Below are 23,149 nucleotides of genomic sequence, written 5' to 3'. Positions count from 1 at the left end.
GGTAATTTTGCAGTTACTGACAGATTACCACATCCAAGTATATCATCAAACAACTGTCATATACGTTTCAACGAGGATACAATCACTGAGAAAACCGATCCGAAGTCTTCCAGAGAAATATACTCTTTCTGTGCATTCATAGATATTTTGCTTGCGTCGATTCAAATAGACCGTTATCTTGGTAAGTTTCTTACATGCATGTTATTATCTTGGTTTATCTCATTAACTGAGAAATGAATTTTTTCTAACTTAGTTGTTTAATTTTGTAGTTGATCTTCTCGGGATTGTCACTTTTGTTCAGAAACTTCAAAGAGGAGTTCATATGTCCGATACATCGGATACACCCACAGAACGTCCACTTATTCGTTTTGTACTCGAAGATCTCGGGTAAGTACAACTTATCCTCATAATATCTGGTGTCAGACTTGAGTTTCTTGATATATTAAAATATTTCATTATCTTCTATGTTGGTGTAAATATATGCAGTGGAAATTCCTTGAAATGTATTGCTTGGGATAACTTGGCAATAAAATTTGAAGAACTTTGGACGAATCGTGATAGGTCTTCAAGGCATATTATTGTATTGCGATTTTTCTCTTTCAATAGGTGGAGAGGTACGTAAATATTAACTATTAATATCTATTCAATACAGCAATTAATCAGAAGTTTAACAAATTTATTGTTTCCACATGCGTACTGAATATGTATATGTAATTAGATGAGTGGATAGTTGAATCGGAAAGATTCATATCTGATATTCTCGAGGATCCTCCTACTCCAGAAGTGGCAATAGCAAAGATGAGGTATGTAAATTCCATCTTTGATGTTATATCCTGTATATGTATTCTATTGACATCTATTTTATGATTTTATAATATTGTCATATTGTTCCAGGCTTGAAACTTCAGTTGATTTTACCCCTTTGGATGATGGATATGAAGATCAGTATCCGTAGGAGATATTAAATTTTTATTTTGTTTTTTATAGGTTGTGTACTTGAACAACATAGCTATTTTTTATTTTATTGTAATAAATAAATCATTCAATATCTATAAACTTCACCTGTTTCGCAAAACATCTCATTTTAGCGTATTGTTTTTGATTTACAAAGAGTGTCACTTTTTGTTTTCAATGCAAAATTGGGTTCATAGTCCATTGATACCGCTGTTGATTTAAAAGTATTATAATATTTTACTAGGAAAATAAATATGTATATATATAATAAACATATATTTTAAAAATTGAAGAAAATAAGGTATACAAAAAGAATAATATAAGCAGAGTTTTGATATAGTACCATCGTTTATTGAGTCAAATGATGAAAACATAAATAAAAAAGAAAACCAAACATACAAAAAAAAAACTATTCAAAAACTTAACATAACACCATCGTCTGATTCTGTGATTGTGGTCTGCATTCTCTCGACTTCGGGTAGGTTAGGGTTTTAATAAAATTTCGGTACAGTCGTATGCGGTTATCGCTGCCCAACCATGTGCAAATTTGAACAGTTGAACGAATCGTATAACACAAATATTAATTTTGTGTTCTTTCCGTGATAAAGCAGTCATCAGGTCCAGTGTATAGTCGTTCCGTAATAACACTTGCAATCTAGCATCTCTGTTGGGTATATAATAATCATATAATGTAGTAAAAATTGATAATAACAGTGATTGCAATTGAGAAACATATTTTAAAAACTTACGATTCGTTACGGAGCTCCACGTAAACATCACCCCACTTTCTTTGGCTCTTAGAGGATTTGTGACTAAATGTTCCAATCACTGCGACGTGTCCAATTATATCTAATAAAAAGATTAGTTAGTCATTGAGAAAGTTTATAGATATAAAATAACAGATATTTTCTGTTATTATTTATTAATTTTTCTAAAGTCATACCAACGAAAAACAATGGGTCTCGGAGATTGTTGTGTATGTTACCAAATTCAACAATACTTAGGTAGTTGTTGTTATCATAGAAAGGGATCTTTGAAAAGTAAGTTTGAGAATTCCATATTATTTTATAATTGTGCAACGTCGGCCTCAAGTCTCCGATGACAGGGACTACACCAAAACGGTACAGAATAATTGAATCTCCCTGCTTCACTTCTGATGTAAAACTGTCTATAAACCCTTTTGATATTGATCCATGTATTTTATCACCCTATAAAAACAAAAATATGTATATCAGAGAAGTGATATGCACGGAAAATATAGAGTCACCGGAATACCTTTTTATCAACCAACACCAAATCTAGAGTGTTGTCAGGTTCACCAATGTGCTCGAAAATACGCAGTATTTACGGCGTAGTTGATTTGATGGAGTTATATAGGAGACATTGGTGTAAGTCATGTTTTCATTGCTAAAAGACAAGCAGCGATCGACATGATGTAGTGCCTATAAAACCTAAAAAGTAGTCTTCATATATAACTCGGTAATGCTAATACATCGTTTTTATATATAACGATGCAAATGACTCGCCTCTGATATATTCCTAATACAAATCGGAAAATTATTATAATTATAATAATATAATATAATAGATCCCTAATACAAATCGGAAAGGGTATCCCTGTGATCCCGATCTGGAAGGAATGTATCAAGAGATTAAATTTTCTATCAAAGTAGTATGTTATCCTAAAAATGTAAAATAAGCATTAAGGTATCTCAAAAATGTAAAATATTCGATATATCCTTTTATTTTAAATTGTATAAATAAGAAACAAAAGTTTGGTTTAAATATTGTCTCTGCTATGTTTATTTAAGGCACTTTTGGACGTAATCGTTGTAATTGTTTTGAGGCTTTGGGTTTGCGTTTAATTTAAATGCCTTATTTCCTATCTATTGCCGTACATAAAAAATATGATCAAAATCTGTTTGGAATTTCCGGACTTGATCTTACCAAGCATATATGGAAGACTAAGTTGAAAGTCTTACGGAAATCTAAAAGATTTCCTGAATGTGACCGCACGTTAGACTTTATAATGGGGGATTGGAAGATATAACACATCACTTTCATGATTATATTTTAGTTTTTGTAATGATAAATGTTTGAATGTTTGATTCCTTACTTTTGAGGGACAGAAGATTTATGTAACTGCACCGATTGAAGTTTATGATAAGTATTCGAGGATATGTAACGAGAGAGATTGAGTTCTTCTAATAAATTTTAATCTATTGCCTCTTACTGGTGAATTTAAGCCAAGTACACATCCTTACATGATCCAACTTACCAGTGATACAACATGTGCAAGTTCTTATACTTTAGATATCAATGGTTATTTTTCGTTCGTTGTTTTCGAAGATATTATGAATGGGACTATTGATTTTAACTTCTGTGTGGGTGAGTATTCGGTGTATTTTTCATTACTGATTTGTCATTCAATTACTATATTGATTCATTGATATTCATTTAAAAAAAAAAACAGATTTAATCGGTAAGGTTGTCAACATTGGAAACTCTCACGATAGAATTGGATCCTTAGGATACTCTACACAGCCTATAATAAGATTCGATCTCGAAAACGAAAGGTAATCTATTTTATGTTAATAATAGAATTTAAAAACGAATTTTTAAGTTTAACTCAGACTGATATTTGTTTGATGGGAAACTTTAGGAATCAACGTTTATCATGTTTTTTGAAAGGTGATTATGCTGAAACTTTTCTTCGTGAGTTGGGTGGATGTAAACAAGATGTCATTATTTGCATCATTCTTTTTGCGAAGATAATTGTTCGACGAGGTATTTTTATTTTTTGATATGAGATGGTTGTACAGTATATGCGATAAATATGATTTGATTTTTGTTTGTTCGATAATACAGGGTGTTTCTTGGCAACTACGTCGTATGATTGCACACAAGTTATTCTAAATTCGCTATGCTTCGAGGTCTATCAGTTTCGAGAGTTGATATCCAGTCGTTAGACCCTGGTGTTACGAGTTCCGTGCTAATGTTTTTGGAATTATTTATATCAATTTTTATTTTTAGGTTTTATGGTTTGTGTTAAACATTGTATGTGATTTGAATAAAATTTGACTTTTGACGCAGTGTATGAAAATAATATTTTTTAATTATTATTTCATGTATGGATTTCGATGTTCATAGTTATCCCCAAAACGCCTGCATAACGAATTATAGTATAATTGTCCATGAAAAAATATGTGATATCATTTATTGAGATTATATGTTAAATAACCATATTTTTTGGGAGAATATTCAAGTTCTAAGAAATATAACGATAGTCTTTTTGGTTTTCGTAAAAATATTAGGATAATATATTTGTTGTAATGTAGAGGTATATTTTAGGATTAAATCTGCATATTTGGAATAATAAATAATTATTTATAGGTCCGCGTTATTGTAATGTAGAAGTATTTCAATAGTATTTTAACATTATCACGAAAAATGTAAATTTTCGATATTGGAGTATTATGGTGCATGAGAGAAGATATGCATATTATCGCGAAGAATAAGTAATGTTAACATTATGGTGAGGTTTTCTATTTCGAAATTATTTTTATTACCAAAATCTTATTTTATTATGAGAAGCTAAAATGTATATTTTGCATTATCGCGCAATATAATATTATATATATAGTTTGTTAATGATTGTGTATTTAGATCACACATTTTTTTTTCGTGCTATTCACCAGAATAAATGAAACGTAAGCTTGGACTTCCTCGGAAAAAAGGTTCATCTTCGTCGATTGCTCCAAATAAAGGTGTTATTTTAAGTAAATTACATTTTTAAAACATTCACGTGTTATAAATTTGCTTACTATTAACTGGAATTTGTAGGTGGTAATGCTAAGAACGCACGATATGCTCCTACCAGTGTAACCGATATTGACCAACTTGGAGGTTTGTTTCGTTACAATATCGATGAAGTTCCTGATCTAACACCCCAGAGAATTCGTAATGCACAACAGAGAAGAATGCATATCATGCGTGAGAGGAGAAAAAGAGAAGAAGCTATTGGTTTGATCTTCATTTTAAGTGATTACAATGTAGATTAATGGTTATATGCCTGTTTTACACTTATTATTTTTTCCGTTAAAAAAACAAACAGATCTTTTGGCTACTTCTATCAACACCAAAGAGTTTGCTTGCTTTATTGCTACTGATTCTGAGTCCGATAGGGATAATGATGAAGACTCTATGTCGGAAAGTGAGGATATGGAAAAACCGACGTCTGGTAATAAAAAGAGAGGAAGACCCAAAAAACGTGCTAAATCCTCTGATTTTTGTGATGAGGATGCAACCGAGACCGTTGTTACTAGAACATATTTATTGGAATCAGTTAGTCCTGGTCTGAAAGATGGAGATTATGGTTTTCATTGGACTAGTATATTTCATTTGATACATAATATATAACTATCGTGTAATTAATACTAAGCAATGAATATTATTCTAATCAGGTTATTACGACGATGGTGATCCTATATATATATGTGGTAATTGTAAGGCTTATATGTGGTATGGAGAGAGGTTGGGTAAACGATATCGTCGTGGGAAGCCTATATTCTCCATGTGTTGTGGTCAGGGTAAAGTCGTTCTTCCACTTCTTAAAATCCCTCCGAATTCGTTGTTAGCATTGATGTATAATGACGGTAATTTGCGTGATCACTTTCGTGAGTTTATCCGGGCGTATAATATGATGTTTTCTTTCACTTCTCTTGGAGGAAAAATAAATAAAGAAATCAACGATGGAAAAAATCCTTACATTTTCCAGATGAGTGGGGAGAACTACCATTCTATAGGGGATTTACTACCACCTCCTGGAAAAGAACCAGCCTTTTTACAGCTATATATATATATATATGATACCGCAAATGAAACATCTAATCGAATAGCTGCTTATGGGTATGTTTATTATTCTTTTGGTTTATATTTAATTTAATCATTGAGATCAATTTTAAAACATATATGTATTGTTATTAAATGTTATGCGGTTCTAACTGTCATAAGAATTTATTTTAAAAATTTTATAGGAAAACGGGACCGACTGATAAATTGCGAGAGAAGGTTGTTGAGAAAATAAAAAATATGCTAGATAAACATAACAAACATGTGAATGCATTACGAAACGTTCGAGAAAGGTTTGATCCTAACGATGATACAAGCCGGTTAAGGATAATTTTAAAGAATGACAAGAAAGTGATGGAAGGACTGAGAATCTACCAGCTGCTAATGAAGTTGCTGCATTGATACCTAATGATTTCGATCATGAGATAGATGCACGTGATATCATCATCGAGTGTAAAAAGACTGGAATCTCAAAAGGATCAGTGAACTACATCCTGCGTATCTGCCTTTGCAATATCCATTATTGTTTCCCTATGGCGAGGACGGGTTCAGACTTGGTATCGATATTGGTTTTGTAAATACCCAAGGGAGGAAAAGGTTGCATATTACTATGAGAGAGTTTTTTGCTTTCCGCATACAAGAGAGGGTTGGCGAGTCACCAATCATCCCTTTATCTGGAAGATTGTTCCAGCAGTTCTTAGTGGATGCGTACATGATGATTGAGACTAATAGACTACGTTTCATATCAATGAATCAGTCTAAACTTCATTGCGAAAATTATGACAAGATAAAGAAAACTGTTGATGAAGGTGACACTGATCTTTCTGACAAGGGTAAACGTATTATTATACCTTCTTCTTATACTGGTGGTACAAGGTATATGGTGCAACATTATCTAGATGCGATGACTACTTGCCAGCATTTTGGTTTTCCGGATATTTTTATAACCTTTACGTGTAATCCCAAATGGCCTGAGATTACCAGGCACCTAAAAAGACATAACTTGAAGCAAGAGGATAGGCCAGATATATGTACACGAGTGTTCAAAATGAAACTAGATGATCTCATGCAAAGACTCACCAAAGAAAATGTGTTAGGTGTCGTAAAAGCCGGTATATTTTATTAAAATAAGTATCTTATTTCGTTTAGCAAGATAATGTCCATACCGTTGCTAGATGATCATGCTAACTAATCTTTTAAAAACTACAATTTATTCGTTGCAGCGATCTACACGATTGAGTTTCAAAAACGGGGACTACCTCATGCACACATCGTTCTTTACCAACTGGTGATGACATTGATAAAATAATATGTGCTGAGATTCCTGACAAGGATATTGATCCAGCGCTGTATGAGATAGTAGGAGATGTCATGATGCATGGACCATGTGGTGTTTTGAATAAGGATAGTGTTTGCATGGCTGAAGGAAAATGTACAAAGTATTTTCCAAAACCTTTCAGTCCGATCACTAAAATAGATGATGTTGGATATCCTATATACAGGCGACGTAATGACAAGAAAGTTATCGTTAAAAAGGGTATTGAATGTGATAATGGATTTGTGGTTCCTTATAATAGGAGCCTCACACTGCTTTATAGGGCTCATATCAACTTCGAATGGTGTGTACAGTCTCGATCAGTAAAGTATCTATTCAAATATATTCATAAAGGTGCTGACTACATCCATGCAACTATCAAGAATGATGATAAAGAAAACGAGATTAAGAACACTTCAACTGTAGGTATGTTTTAAACATTTTGTTCACATATTTTATATCTTTGAAATTCCAATCTTCCATTATTTAATAATGTCTTTCTATATAGGTATGTAGCACCTTCGGAGTCTATGTAGAGAATTTTTGGTAATCATACTCACCATCGCACGGTTTCTGTAGTTAAACTACCCTTTCATTTACCGAACCAGCAAATGGTCATATACAACGAGGATGATCCAGGTGACGAGGTTATTAATCGTGTCTCAGTTGGTACGTCAAAATTCATTGCTTGGATGGAGTGCAACGATAAGTATGAACTGGCGAGGACGTTAACTTATGCGCAACTTCCTACGAGATTTGTGTGGAATAACCCAAACAGGATATGGACGCCACGATCAAGGAGAGTTGCTCTTGGTAGAATCACGTACGTACCCATTGGGGCAGGTGAAGCGTATTATTTAAGGCTTCTGCTTAATTTAGTCAAAGGACCACGTAGTTTTGACGATATAAAAACGGTCAACAAAGTTCTACATTCTTCGTTCAAAGACGCTTGCTATGCGTATGGATTATTGAATGATGACAAAGAATATATTGAGGCCATCAATGAGGCCGGATTGTGGCTTTCTGCCACTTATCTCCGTTGTCTTTTTGTGATCCTGCTCACTACTCATAGTATATCCATTCTTTCTAGAGTTTGGGATGCTACATGGCAGGTATTATCAAATGACATCATATATAATTACAGAAAAACTGCCAGGGATCAAAGTAAGTCGTATAGTTATTGTTTGCGTTGTTGTTATTATATATCTTTATGATATTGATAGCTAATTTATCTTTTGTAATTTTTTTGAAATTGTGTAGCTGTTAGTCTATCTCAGGAGCAAGTTAAAGACTTTACTCTGGTCGAAATAGAACTTCTTTTATGTGTAAGTGGGAGATCCTTAAAAGAATTCACACCTATGCCGTTCCCTGAAGTTATTACTCTGGAGTCACGTGATAATCCTCTTATTCGGGATGAGAGGAATTACAATCGCGAAACTCTTAGAGTTAGAAACGAGCAGATGTTAGCCACTGTAACCAGCGAACAGAGAAGTGTTTATGATGAGATCCTAGAAGCAGTAAATAAGAACAAAGGAGGTATGTTGTTTGTTTATGGTTCTGGAGGTACTGGTAAAACTTATTTGTGGAGTCTAATAGGATCTGCTCTACCTTCCCAAGGTGATGTTGTTCTTAAGGTTGCATCGAGCGGGATTGCTGCGTTGCTATTAGAAGGAGGCCGAACTGCGCATTCAAGATTTGCAATCCCTATCGTGGTTAATAAGTTTACCTTCTGTTCAATCAAGAAGGAGTCGAATCTTGCCGACCTGATAAGGATTGCTAAACTCATTATATGGGATGAGGCGTTGATGATGAGTAAAGACTGTTTCGAGACTCTAGATAGAACGATGCGTGATATATTAGAAGTTGATAAGCCCTTTGGTGACAAGGTCATTGTTTTAGGAGGGGGTTTCAGGCAAATATTGCCAGTGATTCCAAATGCCGGGAAGACAGAGATACTTATGGCCACTTTGAATTCGTCACCTCTGTGGTACAAATGTAGAGTGTTGAGACTTACACAGAACATGCGACTTATAGCTGGAGATAATAGCCGTGCGATGCTTGAACGAGCTGCCTTTACAAAGTGGATCTTAGACATTGGTGATGGAACGATAAATGACGATGGAAGTGGTGAAGCCGTGATTGATATTCCTGATGATCTGTTGATTAAAGACTGTAAAGATCCTATAAAAACGATCGTCAAAGAAATTTATGGGAGTTCGTTTTCGAAAGAGACTGATCCTAAATTTTTCCAAGACCGTGCCATACTGAGTCCAAGAAACGATGATGTAGATACGATAAATGATTACATGCTTTCAAAGTTGTCAGGTATGTTTATTTTGTTTTAGTTCCTCTTAACTTATTTGTTTATATTTATATAATACAACAATTGTTTTGTATATAACAGGTGTTGAAAGGACCTATCTTAGTTGTGATAGCATTGATACGGCTGAAGAAGTTGTCAATTACAGTGATGCATCTGAAGTACCCTCAGTGAGTGTAGCCAGTAAGAATAAAGGTGTTTCCAACAATATGATTTATACCGAGGAGTTTTTAAATAGTATCAAGATGTCTGGTTTCCCTAATCATGTCCTGAAGTTGAGAGAGGGTACTCCTGTAATGCTTCTAAGAAATATCGACCCTAAGAATGGGTTGTGTAATGGCACAAGACTCATCATTACTAAGATGGCTAATTATGTTCTCCAGGCTCAGATAATAACAGGTAGCAAGGTTGGTGAGAAAGTACTGATTCCTAGGATATTCCTCTCTCCTTCGGAGATGAAACTTCCTTTCAGGATGAGACGCAAGCAGTTTCCTATCACATTAGCTTTTGCAATGACTATAAACAAAAGCCAAGGACAAACACTCAAAAAGGTTGGTTTGTATCTTCCAAGGCCGGTATTTACTCATGGGCAACTCTATGTCGCTGTATCGAGGGTTACATCCAGAGAAGGTTTGAAGATATTGATCACCGATAAAGACAAACCACAAAACAAAATATTGAATGTCGTCTACAAGGAGGTTTTTGACAAGATATGATAGTTCTTTTTACTGTGTTTTGTTTTGTGATTTGTTGTCTCTATGTATCTCGAAATATGTTAGTTCTTTTTATTATATAAGACCATTACGTTCGGTTTTATAGTTTTTAATAGATTTGATGTTTTTCGATTTTTCACTAAGTTGGATCTGATGTATTAATGGTTTGATCTCTGATGTTTAACTATAGTCGGATATTCCAATGACAAACTCAATTCGATAACATATTTTAATGAAACTTAAATTGTAGCATATTTTTGGGCATCTATTGACATTTCATATGATGAACATTGTCACGTAGTTGTAAATATCGAGAATGCTCCAAAACCAAATTATCATGTCATCGAAATAAAATTAATAGTTTTTAGAAAATAAAACCAATTACATACTGTCTTTAAAGTGGTCATTGCAAACAGGAAAAAAAACATGAAATTAATTTGAAACTGATATGGTTCTTGATTAAACTCCAGACCTCCTCTTTTTACGTTCCTTCTCCTCTCCCTTTAAGCACAGACACAAACAATCCAATTTAGATTTTTGTAAAATTATATAGCTTTAAACTAACTCAATATTTATATTTAAACATGAATTGTTTCTAAAACATAGAGTTCAATGGGCAATCAATAACAAAATATAATGACTCAATAACATAGATTTTAGACAACTTTTCATTATTAATCTAAATATATTTCTGATTACGTACCCATTCGGCGGTATCCATGTGTCGAATTTCTGTCTCCACAAAACCGCAACGCATGCACTTCAACCTTATCTCCAGATCTAGAATCAGGTCGTGTTTTCGTTTTGTGCAACTTGATTGGGGTGTCTCATTAGATGTGTTGCCTTTGTCATCCTCCATAAGTAGAATATACAGATTTTACAATTCATTGTGTAAGACATGATTAAAATAAACTTTAGTGAATAGGATGTATTACCTGAGGAGTGTTCTGTTTGGCTTTCTGATTTGATGCGGTGAGTAAATATAATTGTTCCCATAATCCTTCTTGCTCTATCTCGGAATCTGTTGGTGAATGTGGTGACTTAGGTTCCACGACACCGAATCTCATTACCAATGGTGGGGGATTGATGATCAACAAGCCATTTTCATCGAATTTTTTTTCGTTTGTGTTCGCCATGTTCTTATGAATGCTCTCAGAAACGATAAGGCTACTTATAAAATATTTTAAAGTTTTTTGAAAAGAAACCTTCAAGTCAGTATTTATAAGGTGTGCAATAATAATCAATTTTCTCATTTTTCAATTTCTTTATGGGGAAGATTATGCGACTTTATGTTTGCACCTAACCGTTTGACTTTTCAGGTTTCCTGTTTCATATAATTTTAAGGAAATTGCTCAAGTAGATACATAAAGTTATAACATATAAGTCTACATAAATGTCATTTTTGTTATGATGTTGTATGAATATATCATTTCCTAAAATATTGAAACATAAAATTGTCCAAATAACATAAGCTATAGAGAGAGATCATATTATTTTATGGAAAGTGTTGCAATTTAGCAAAGTTTTATATTTAGTAAAATAGTATATTTACTTATTGAGGTTGCGTGTATCTTTGGTGAAACTTAAAACATGGAATATATTCTCTCTGGCACGTGAAACGAACAAATCGGTCAATATCAATATGGAAATGTCTTGACATAAATTAGTGGATTGTTGTTGGTTTTGACAATAAGGGGCTTTAAATGGTAACTGTTCAAATTTTTTCTTTTAAAATAATTCAAACGAAAATAAATTTATAAGAAAGAATAACTGTCTATTTAACTGCATAGTCTGTCCTTTTCATATTTAACACACTTTCTCATACTCCGTCACTTTTAGTTTTCCTCTTTATAAAACTTATTCAGAGTTCTCGATCGAAAAGAAGAAAAAAAAAATTCTAAAATGTCTGATGTTGTCGATGTTGCATGTTTGGATACTTACAAAACAAGGTGGTTAATATTTGTCAAGGTTGTCAGGCTCTAGAAGCATTCAACATTCTTCGGAAATACTATCGAGATGGTTTTGTCTGATATCAAAGTATGTGTCTTTTTTTGAAGTTATTCTTTTATGTTTTCTGTTTATTATTCAATGATTATTTTTGGCTGTGTTATTTTTCTAGGTACTCGGATCGCTGCAACCATTATGCCAAACGAGTTTCCCACTCGCTGGAAAGAAATCAAACAAGGACAGTGGATTCGGATTTTCAACTTTCATGTTAAAGTAGCTACCGGATCAATGCTTACAACGATCAATAAACATCGTTTGCAGTTAACTTCTGTCATTATTATCACCCCTATTCGAATGAGGTCGTACAATTTGTATCTCCATTGCTTCCGATTTTATGATATTGTGGATCGAGCCATTCCTTTTGACTATCTGATTGGTAAGAATTTCATCTTTAACTTTTTATAAGAATTAATCAAGTTTATCGGTGTGCATGATAATTTCTAAACATATATGTTAAGTTTTATAATAGATTTAAATTCAATTTATTATTTCGTTTATTATCAGACGTTATGGGAACTATTGTGAATGATGGGGCCACTCTGCAATGCAAGTAATGATGCTTATGAAGAGAATCTCGCTTATCTCTGATTTGAGATAGTAGATGCACGGTATTATGAATCATGTCCATTGATTTATATGTAAAAGACTGTTAACATATAAAGTCTTAACCAAGTATTTTAATTTTCGTATTATTTTTTCTTGTGGCAGAAGAGAAGGTCGGTTAGCATACGCCCGTGGTTCTCTAGCAATAAATCTCCATGATGTATATCTGAGAAACACATGTGAATCGGTTGTCTGGGTGTTAAGGTTCTGGAAGATGACAAATGGCCAAGGTATATACATATTTTCTCATATATGTCTTAAAATCTGAATGTTGAATAAAACTTTTGTCTATTGTTGTTTAGGAGTCGATAAGAAGTCTGTGGTTCTCCGATCTAATGATATATGCTCAGATTTTTTGTACAATCCTATCGATGAAGAAGTTGATGCATTTAGAGCAACATGAGTATTTAAAATTTTGGGGTCTATATATATTATTGTTTCAATGTTTATTAAAACGTTTTGGTCATGACTTTTTATCACTTTCGTAGGCGGAACCAACTACGGACGAGAGCATCGACTGTTTGATGTTATTTGTTGACTTCCTCTATTCTGCCTCTCTATTTACACTGTTTCTTCTTTGTGTTCTCGAACTCATTACTTCGTAATTTTATGCCTGCTTTTAAAACTAAGATCAGTGCTTTTGTTTAATACTTTCTTATTGTTTATATATTAATTTTGTGATGTATTATCAAACTATATTTTATGAATTATATGTGTTTTATATAGCTCATATTGTTAGGTTCAATGTCAGGCTATGTCCTTTTTATAAGATTTATGTGGCTTCTGTTATGGAAAATATTTACATTATTTTTGGTATAGTCAGAGTAATTGCCTAAAGTAAACACACTATAGATCAGAATACTTGCCTAAGGTAAACATATTAGGAAATATATATATATATATATATACTTCGACTATTTGACACAGGAAAACGTACTGACTGTCGTCATAAATTTTCAATAGACTTCTAACTATAATTGTCTTTTCCAAGACCTCATAAAAAACCTTAATGATCGTGATAGTAAAGATATTCTACGATATGGACCCAATCGTGTTTAGTCTTGATGGTTTTTCAGGAAAATCAAAATCAGTAATATTTTTGTAGAGATTTAGATTTGTTTAATGTTTAGATGTTTATTTGCTTAATAATATCTGGTTTACCTATATCAATAATATTAAATTATGATTGATTAATGGGTCCAGTATATATACATTTTTAGCTACCTTAATAACCAAATTATATTCGGATATCGAAATAATAATAAAAAATAATAATACAATCATGAATTCCTTAATTTAGCAATGATTTATCGGTATGAAAACATTAATATACACATATGTTTTGTCTTCGAATTAAAACAAATTTTCAAATCATATAGAAAGAAGATATACATATAGATTGTGTTTTGTTATGTTTTTAAAAAATTATAAAGTTATAGATAATTTGTTTTTTAGTGGTTGTGATCATATTGTATTTATATTTAATATATATGTATATATATATATAACGGATAATGGAAATCGTTTTAAATGACTCAGTTCAAGTAAACTGTTTCTAATGAATCGTCATCATTATGCGTAATAATATTTTAAAAAACTTAACGTGTATATATAGATGATCTGATAAAGACTCGATGCAACAGAACATAACTACTTTCTGATATTTTATTCTCTCTAAACATCTGACAAACATGGGTAGTTATGATTTGGTTCATGAGATGAATGGATGGAGAGATGACTGGAGGATTGTGGTTAAAGTTTTGAAAAAGTGGAGCGTGAACGATCCACAGGGATTACCAGGTCTTGGCTTCATTATGACCGATGAGAACGTAGTTTTATTATAAACTAAACTCTTTAGTATTAAATATCTGATTCTGTATATTTCTTTATTGTTTCTATAATTTCTATATTTTTTCTTATATTGTAGGGATGCCGAATTCAGGCAATTGTTCACAATCTGATGTTCGAGTATTTCGAACGAGTTTGCCATGAAGATCACTGGATTATGTTATCTCGGTTTAGTCTCAACCGATAGCTCAGTAATGATTGTGATAAGATAACTAGACACGATTTTATGATTACTCTGACTGATGACACAAAGGTTTCACGTATAATACCAATATCTAATAAGGCATTCCTCAGTTTCGTACAATTTTCACAGATTATTAATAATCTTTTCGCTCATGAGTATCATATTGGTTAGTATAATCATATATTGTTTATTTGTTTTTCTTGTTTTTTTTTTTGAAAAATTCGCTGTAGTTTTATTGATATGTGTGTTTATTCAGATTTGTTTGGTGTACTTGACATTATAAGAGATCTCATACCAGTTGTGCAGACAGATGGAAAAATTGTCCTGACACTTCGTTTTCGTCATAAGAACAATGAGTAAGTGCATTCTTTTTATTTTCTATTGCTTATTGTTATGATAATTTAGTTTTACAATAACTCTATTATGTAATTTGAAGGGATAATACATTGGAATGTATCGCACATGGCTCATTAGCATCTGACATAAAGGAACAATGCATAGGATATGATGGTCCATTTGACGTCTGTGTTTTAACCGATTGGTGTATTACGAGAACTGGAGGTATACCTTTTAATTCGATATAACTCTAAACAATTTGAATTTTTAGATATCATCGTGCGTATTGATTCTTTTTTATTAGAAGAAATTACTATCCAAAATCACAAAGAAGAAGGTCTTTCGTGTTTCATGACTGCTCCTGGAATGGATGAAGTTTCTGAATTTCGGGCAAAGTAAGATAATTATTATGACATTAACCCTACTCCCTTAATATAGTTTTTTTGTAGTACTATATTGTTTACATATATTCTTAAATATTAATTTCAGGACTTGGGTGAAGATACGAAACGAAGTGCATGGAAACAGTTCTTTTTTTAGATATGTACTAGCTATAATTTATATTTTTATTATTATCTTTGTTATCGTTTTTTTTTGGTTTTTGGTTATTGATTTTATCATGTTCTACTAAACACTATGTTTTATAAATAATATGATTTTGTAGCATCTATGAAAGAAAAAATAAGAATCTAGAAACATATGTTTTTGTTTGTTCACTGAAGAAATAATTACTTGGTTAAATTTACGCGTTCTTGAACACGATAACAAATCACCATCTTTAAAATATATACGTAGATGTTTATGATTTAGCTAATGTAAATTTTCTTCACAATAAATTTTTCATTTAAAATATATAGATGGTGCTATAGTAAACAATTTTAACAATTGGTAACAATGAGAATTGGAATATTAACATAATTTTAAATAGAAAAACCTCAATATATATATATATCTATTTATTTTACTCGAAGATAATACTGTTTCCTTATCTATATTTATCCTGAAATGTTAATATTCTTAATTTTCGGTTATAGATTAATATAAAATCATATTTTTTTTATAAATATACTCTAAATTGCATAACCCTAAACGATAGTCATCACGCAATGGCGGATTATGATTTTGTTCGTCAATTGGACTCTCAAAGATCTGACTAGAGAATTATAGTGAAGATACTCAAAAAATGGGTGGTGGATTACTCGGACGATAATCGAAGTCTAAATTTCATTCTGGTCGATGAAAGGGTAAATTTCATTAACCTATAATGGTATTTGTGATATTTATTATTGGTTATGCTTATTGTTTTAACATACACTAATTTGTTCTTTTGTTGTTCTAATGTTATCGTATAAACTTCTAGGGTTATAAAATACAGGCTCGGGTAAACAATCAGATGATGGAAATCAATGGTTTATGTTGACTGGATTTCTTTTGAATCCTTACAGCTGGACTAATATCCAAAGTATTACAAAACACGATTACGTTATTACACTGACAAAGGGAACAACGATTTCACCAGCTTTACCATTAACAAATAATTTGTTCTATAAATCATTCCTCTCGATTTATGAATCCCAAATGCTCATTATTATCTAATTGGTAAGAATATTTTGGTATCTTCTTATAATGCAAAATTTATAGTTCGCACTAATTTCTTTATTTTGACTAATTACAATCGCAGATTTGATTGAAGTCGTCGAAGATGCTAGATATTTTACTATTACATACCCGGGAGTAAGTATATCTCAAACTATATGTTTTTGAAGTTTAACTAACTAATTATTAACTACATCTTTGTCAAAATATAGGGAGTTTATGCTAGAGTGTGTTGCACACGGTGAGTTGGCAACTGAAATAAGAGATAATTGTAGAGAATACGAATGTCCCTTTGTTATATGTGTGTTAACCGATTGGTGTGTAGCAATTGACGGGGGTATGTTCTCTGATGATACATCAATATGTTATTTATAAAATCGTTGTATATAACATAACAATATTCCAATATATATGTTTTAGAGAATGTGTCTATCAAAGATCATGATGATGATGGTGTGTCCCGTTTTATCACTGATTCACCTATTGATGAAGTTTTAACCTTGCGCAATATGTAAGTATGTTTCTCTGTGTTGTTTAAATTGACTTATGAAAAAAAAATATTTTCATAAATTTAGATCTACATGATTTTGTTATTAAAATTTCAGGATTAGAGAGAGATTATATGGGCTGGATACAGATGATGTCTGATGGATTTGGCCGATTAAAAGGATATATATTATTAGTTTTGTTAGACAATTTTTTTGTATTTACAAGGCTGTTTTGTGATTAATAAATAATAATATATTTTAATAAATTGGATTACAAACGATATTAATTATTTTTAATAATGTTCTGTCAAAAAATAGTGTGTGTTGGATTATTAAAAAGCATGTCAATAACATATATAATCGATTTGATTCTAAATCTGTTTGATGTAAACGGTTTATTATATTACACTTAAATTATATATCATCTGAGCCCAATATTTTTATACATCTTATGGGCCAAAAAATTTCGTGTTGTAACAAAAATTCGACTCTTCCTTTAACAGATAAATTGTGTTAACCAATAATCTATCTAGAGTATTCATCATAAGTTGCAACTTTTCAAAAATGGAGTAGAGTTCTATTAATTTCTTTTTATAAGTATTTATATAACTTAAAGTTTGTGTGTTGGATCTTATTACATAATTTATTTTAGTTTTTGTATGATTTATTTCTTTGTATAAGTATTTATATAACTTAAAACTTGTGTATCTTATTATACAATATTTTAGTCTCAATTATTAAAAATAAAAATGTGATGTTAATATTACGAGAATTTCAATAATCAAATTATAATAAGATTTATACGATGATTGTGTCCACGCGACGCGGACAGATACCTAGTATTCATTATTTCACTTTTCTACAAAAACTAAAGATAAACAAAAAGACATCATTCAACCAACTGTTTTCTAAAAACATTTTTTAACCAATGCGTATCTCTTGATTTGGTTCTATCACAAAATTTTCTCAAGTTTACTAAAACACCTCATTTACATTCTTCCAAAAGCAAAAAGTATGACATCAACTTTATTATTTTGCACCATTAATCGTTGAACTTTAAAAAACTATCCGCGAGAATAAATTAGTATTTTATATAACGAATATTAACCTTTTGGCATTTTCTTATTTGTATCTACGAATATTAAATTCATGGAAAATATAACTCAAACTTATATATTCATAACTTATATATTCATGAAATATTTTGTTGTATTTAAAATAACTATATCTTGGTAAGTGATTTTATTAATCTATGATTACTGGAAATATTTACTTTAAATTATTTTCTATAAAGTTTTTTTTTTTAAAATGAAGATGTGACTGTTTTCAGTTTATTCTTATTTATAACCGACAAATATCGTTATAAAATTAATACATTTCTGTGAATACCTCTTTTATTTATCTTTTGCCATGACCTTCCCACACTACAAGAATAAGTTGGCTTCTTCCATTTTCTCATATTCTTTCCTGTTTCAGTTCCAATATGAATTGGTGAAAGAAAGCTCTCAACTTTAATAAGAAAACTGCAAGATGTTCTTCCAAACTGGTTTTCCCAATTTTCATCAGGATCTTTCGGGAGACGTTGTTGACAACTTGTGAGGGATTTCTTCGAGGCCATGTACAGAAGGTAACAAACACCATCCATGATTGTTTCTCTTTTTTGGACTTTACAAAGTTTATGAGTTAAATAGTTAAGTTCTAAATCTCAAATCGAGTACTTTATTAACCATATTTTGATTTGTCACAAGCTGTGTGATTTCTTACGAGCTGAGGTCATAAGCAATGATTAGGTTATTCAAAGTAAAGGAGAATCAAAGAGAAAAAGCTCAGAATTCTGAGAGACATGGAAAAATAGCAAATTTATACATGCCTAAGTTGATATATCATTCTCTAAAGCTTTCTTTTTTGTGATTTCAGATTTAATGGAGGATCTGATGGCACACTCATGATCTGGGAGGTACAACAGTTGCTGTTGATTGGAAGTTGTGACTGCATCCAAATTTATCTTCTAATTATATATTTGTGTATATTTGTGATTTAGGTCTTTTGTAATACTTTGGCCTTTGTAATACTTTGAATATCAATAAATGTCATTTTTTTTTACCGTAAGAACAAGCACAGCTTAAATAAGAAAGAACAAGTGTAGCATAATAAAAAACTGCTATCAACCCAGAATGCTGTGAGAATATAATAATAACAAAATCCAAATGCTATTGTATTATATATGATTGCAGACAAAAATGTGCTATATTTAATGTTGAATCGATAGCAACGCCCAAAACCGCTATATAATGTGCCAGACCTATTATCGTGGGCGATGATAGAGCGCTTAACTAAACGCTATTATATCGTTAGATAGCGATTTTCAGCCGCTATTAAAACCCGTTTTTTCTGTAGTGCCAAAAAGATACCGTTTACATATATATAGTTGAAACTTGAAACTTAGCTGTCCAAGAAAAAGTCAAATAATAAGATAATATTTGTTAATACACAAGCCTTGTATCGTGACTAGATTTTGAAAGCCAGAAATGTTATATTAAACAATCTAATGGCAGAGATATATTTCCAAAGTCAAATTTTTTCTCTCTAATGTCACAGATCCGAGGCCAAGTTTATCAAGAAGATTGTCAAAGAGGTTAGCAAAGTGTTAACCACCATTCAATCTGATGAAGGATGAGAAGACGATTGCGTGAAGAAGATGACAGCACATAACTTCCCGCTGGTTCTGCCATGGTCATGGTTTGGCTCGGCGGTTGGTTTGATAGGTGCACTGTTTATAGGGTTCGGGTTATTGGCTGACACTGTACACAGGTGTGCCTCACCAGCCATGGTTTCTCTTGCTTGTCAGGCTTGGTCTGTTGTGGCAATTTCGAGTCTTTGGTCTGATAGATCTCTTTGAAGCAGAAAGTGATTTTGTTTTGATTGGTCTCTCTGTTTTTGTGGATTCAGTTGCTTATGTAAATAAACCAAATTTCCTTGAGTTCTCTTATGTATAACCAATACATGTACAACCATCTGTTCTTTGAATTTCCATCTCCAGAATATGCACTAGTTTCGAATTGAGTTGCTATGGGAAAACAAGAGAATATGAATAAGTAACTCTTCAGGTGATTCTTGATCTGTTTGTGTGTCATCTCTTTCTTTCTTTCCAAAGATTACAATAAAACAAATCTTTCTCTTCAGTCTCTACCAGTTTGAAGTGGAGCATTTGAGCACCAAGGTGCTAGCAGGGCTAAGGGATTGTATAGCACATTACGCTTTGTTCAACATATTATGTTAGTTACTACAAGAAAGTTGAACAGAAGGTTTGTCCTAAACCTGTAAAGAACTTTTGCATCATACTCTTGAAACATTACGTTTTTGTCTTTCTGAGAGTTGATGTTCTGCTCACCTCTCCTTGGGGTTTCACCCTTGAAACTGATTTTCTTCTTATTTTCAGTAAACGGGATGCTCTTTTGCTGGTAAAGCTACCTTTCTTTGCAAAATGGCGATATCGGCTTTCAGCTGGAAAGAAAAGCACCCAATTTTCTGGGGAACTTTGAAGTGATTTCTACAGAGATATAGAGCCAGCAAATAGTTGGTTATGGTTTCTTTGGAGGTTACAGTGAATCTGGAAGATGTCTTCTTATTTTGATCATTGGTGTACGATTCTCAAATGCACAGTCATGCGTCTTTTTCAATCAAGTATAAATCCTACATATAGTCACTAGTTGTTGTGCTAAGGAGAGTGTCGGAACCAAAGACTACAGATTCACATGCTAATATTTAAGTAAAATGTCTCAGCTTTTTTCGAGGAATCAATTTCTCGGAGTACGCAAGTCTATTACATCGGAATTGATGTTAGAAACAAATGAATGCAATAATCAAATGATAATGATAAACAATCTCTTATAATAACATCTGAACTGCATCCTCATACCAATATAGAAATCAGTCATAGCTCAAATACAAGGGGGGAAAGAAAAAACAAGTGCAAAAATCTGAATAGAGAATGGCGAAATGGAAACTTAATATCCACCCTTGAGATCGTTGACAACATCGTAAGGGATGGGAGTGACAGTCTCCAAGGTCATACCTTCGACCATGAAACCCGGTTTAGGACCTTTAGGCTGTCTCTTGGTGCTGATTGTCTCTCCTCTGGCTTTGGCTGCAGCCTTGAGCTCATCGTTCTTCTTCTTCCTGAGTTTGAACTCTTCAGCACACCTTGACTGCTGCACATGCTCCACACGCACATGTATCCTCTTCCTTATGATCCTGTTCCCAATCTAAACACCAACACATAGCCCAACTACAAGTTAGCTCTCCAAGAGATTACATTACCATAAAAACTTGAAATTCAAAAACATATACAAAGATAAAGCAACATATCTCAAGTCAAAATCAAAACCGAATCGTAGCAAAAGAAGGACACAAGAAATAAAGCTAGTAACTTTAGCCCATTCCAACACTCTAAATCGATATACTCATAGCAAAGAATCACAATCTGTTCTAACTCTAAATCAGAAGTCAACAATCTTTCAAAATGGTCATGAATCAAAGAACCAATACACAATCGTACATTTTAAAAATTAGCCGAGAGCTCAAAAACTACTTGACCCATATCAAAGAATCACAATCTCTTCTCATTCTAATTTAGCAAATCAACAATCTTTCAAAATGATCATGAATCATAATACGAACTCCAACAGGTCAAAATTCAAGCAATCAAATCGAAAAATTAGCTCTTACGATTCTGCTCCCAATCTAAATACCAACACAAAGCCACACTACAAATTAGCTCTTCAAGAGATTACATTACCATAAAAACTTGAAATTCAAAGACAGATACAAAGATAAAGGTAACCATGAACCATAATGCGAACAAATCAATAGCTAAACAAAAAAAACAACTTAACCCATGTCATAAAAACAACCCTAATTCAGTAAATCAAAAATCTTTTAATTAGTTATGAACCATAATACGAACTCAAACAGATCAAATTGAAAACTTCAACATATTAAGGAAACATCTGAAGTCAAAAAATCAAATCATCACAAGAATTATCGTATAGATTAATTGCAGTTAATACAAACAGAAAAACCAATTGATAGAAACATCTTTCGCCCATTCCAACATTCTAAATCGATAGCTAAACAAAACCCATATCAAACTATCAAAGAATCACAATCTGTTCTAACTCTAATTCAGCAAATCAACAATCTTTCATAATGGACATGAACAATAATACGAACTCAAACAGATCAAATCAAAAACTTCAACATATTACAGACCTGCTTGTTGACTTCGACACCAACGGCGCGCTTTGTGACGTTCCAGATTCGACCAGTACGTCCGTGGTAGAACTTGTGAGGCATACCTTTGTGAATAGCTCCATTAACCTTCACATCGACGTAATCGCCGACCTTGAAGGTCCTGAGGTATGTGGAGAGTGGGATGTAACCCTTCTTCCTGAAAGGTCTTGCGAAGAGATCCCTAGTTCTCGCCCTCACTCCGTGTCCCGCCGGCATTTTCTCTCCCTCTCACACTTCTGTGTTTGGTGGTGGGTGAAACCCTAAAAGACGTTTGGGGAAGATGAAAGAGCGATCAAATCTAGTTAAAAGGCTTTTGTGTAGATCGGGCTATTGGGCCTTAAATATTTAGCCTTGTTTTGTCGGTAAAGTGGTGAGAGCGAGAGAGAAAAACCCAAACCGAAATCAACCCGAACTTGTACCGAATTTAATAATCTGAACCAAATAAGAATTTCTATACCGAATTAAAAATTGTGTGTTTCTGTTTGAGTTAAGTGGCTGAATACCAAAATTAATTTATTAAAAAAATAGAAAGCAAAGTTTATAAATGAAAGAAATACAATGACCGTTGTAGATAAATTTATCTTTACAATTGAACAAAACAGATGCAAAAAGCATTTAATGTTTATACAGTGCATGGACAGG

At 32.5% G+C, this 23,149-nt stretch overlaps 1 protein-coding gene and 1 long non-coding RNA gene across 2 annotated transcripts; one reads left to right on the top strand and one right to left on the bottom strand.

Moving 5' to 3' along the window:
- Positions 1-19,788: 19,788 nt before the first annotated feature.
- LOC18009991 lies at positions 19,789-20,746 on the top strand. The gene is made up of 3 exons (XR_002900157.1): positions 19,789-20,322; positions 20,399-20,520; positions 20,655-20,746. It is a non-coding gene; the product is annotated as an uncharacterized LOC18009991 (long non-coding RNA).
- A 337-nt stretch (positions 20,747-21,083) lies between these two features.
- Positions 21,084-22,820, bottom strand: LOC18009990 (60S ribosomal protein L21-1). The gene is made up of 2 exons (XM_006392298.2): positions 22,487-22,820; positions 21,084-21,480 (listed from the first exon to the last, which is right to left on the bottom strand). Exons 1-2 carry the CDS (start codon positions 22,721-22,723, stop codon positions 21,223-21,225), a joined length of 495 nt encoding a protein of 164 aa, XP_006392360.1. The 5' UTR covers positions 22,724-22,820; the 3' UTR covers positions 21,084-21,222.
- Positions 22,821-23,149: the final 329 nt, after the last annotated feature.

This window comes from Eutrema salsugineum, unplaced genomic scaffold (assembly GCF_000478725.1).
Source record: "Eutrema salsugineum unplaced genomic scaffold, Eutsalg1_0 scaffold_8, whole genome shotgun sequence".
NCBI classification, from domain to species: Eukaryota; Viridiplantae; Streptophyta; class Magnoliopsida; order Brassicales; family Brassicaceae; genus Eutrema; species Eutrema salsugineum.
The sequence above is the reverse complement of the archived record's forward strand: the minus strand, read 5'-3'. Positions and strand labels throughout refer to the sequence as shown.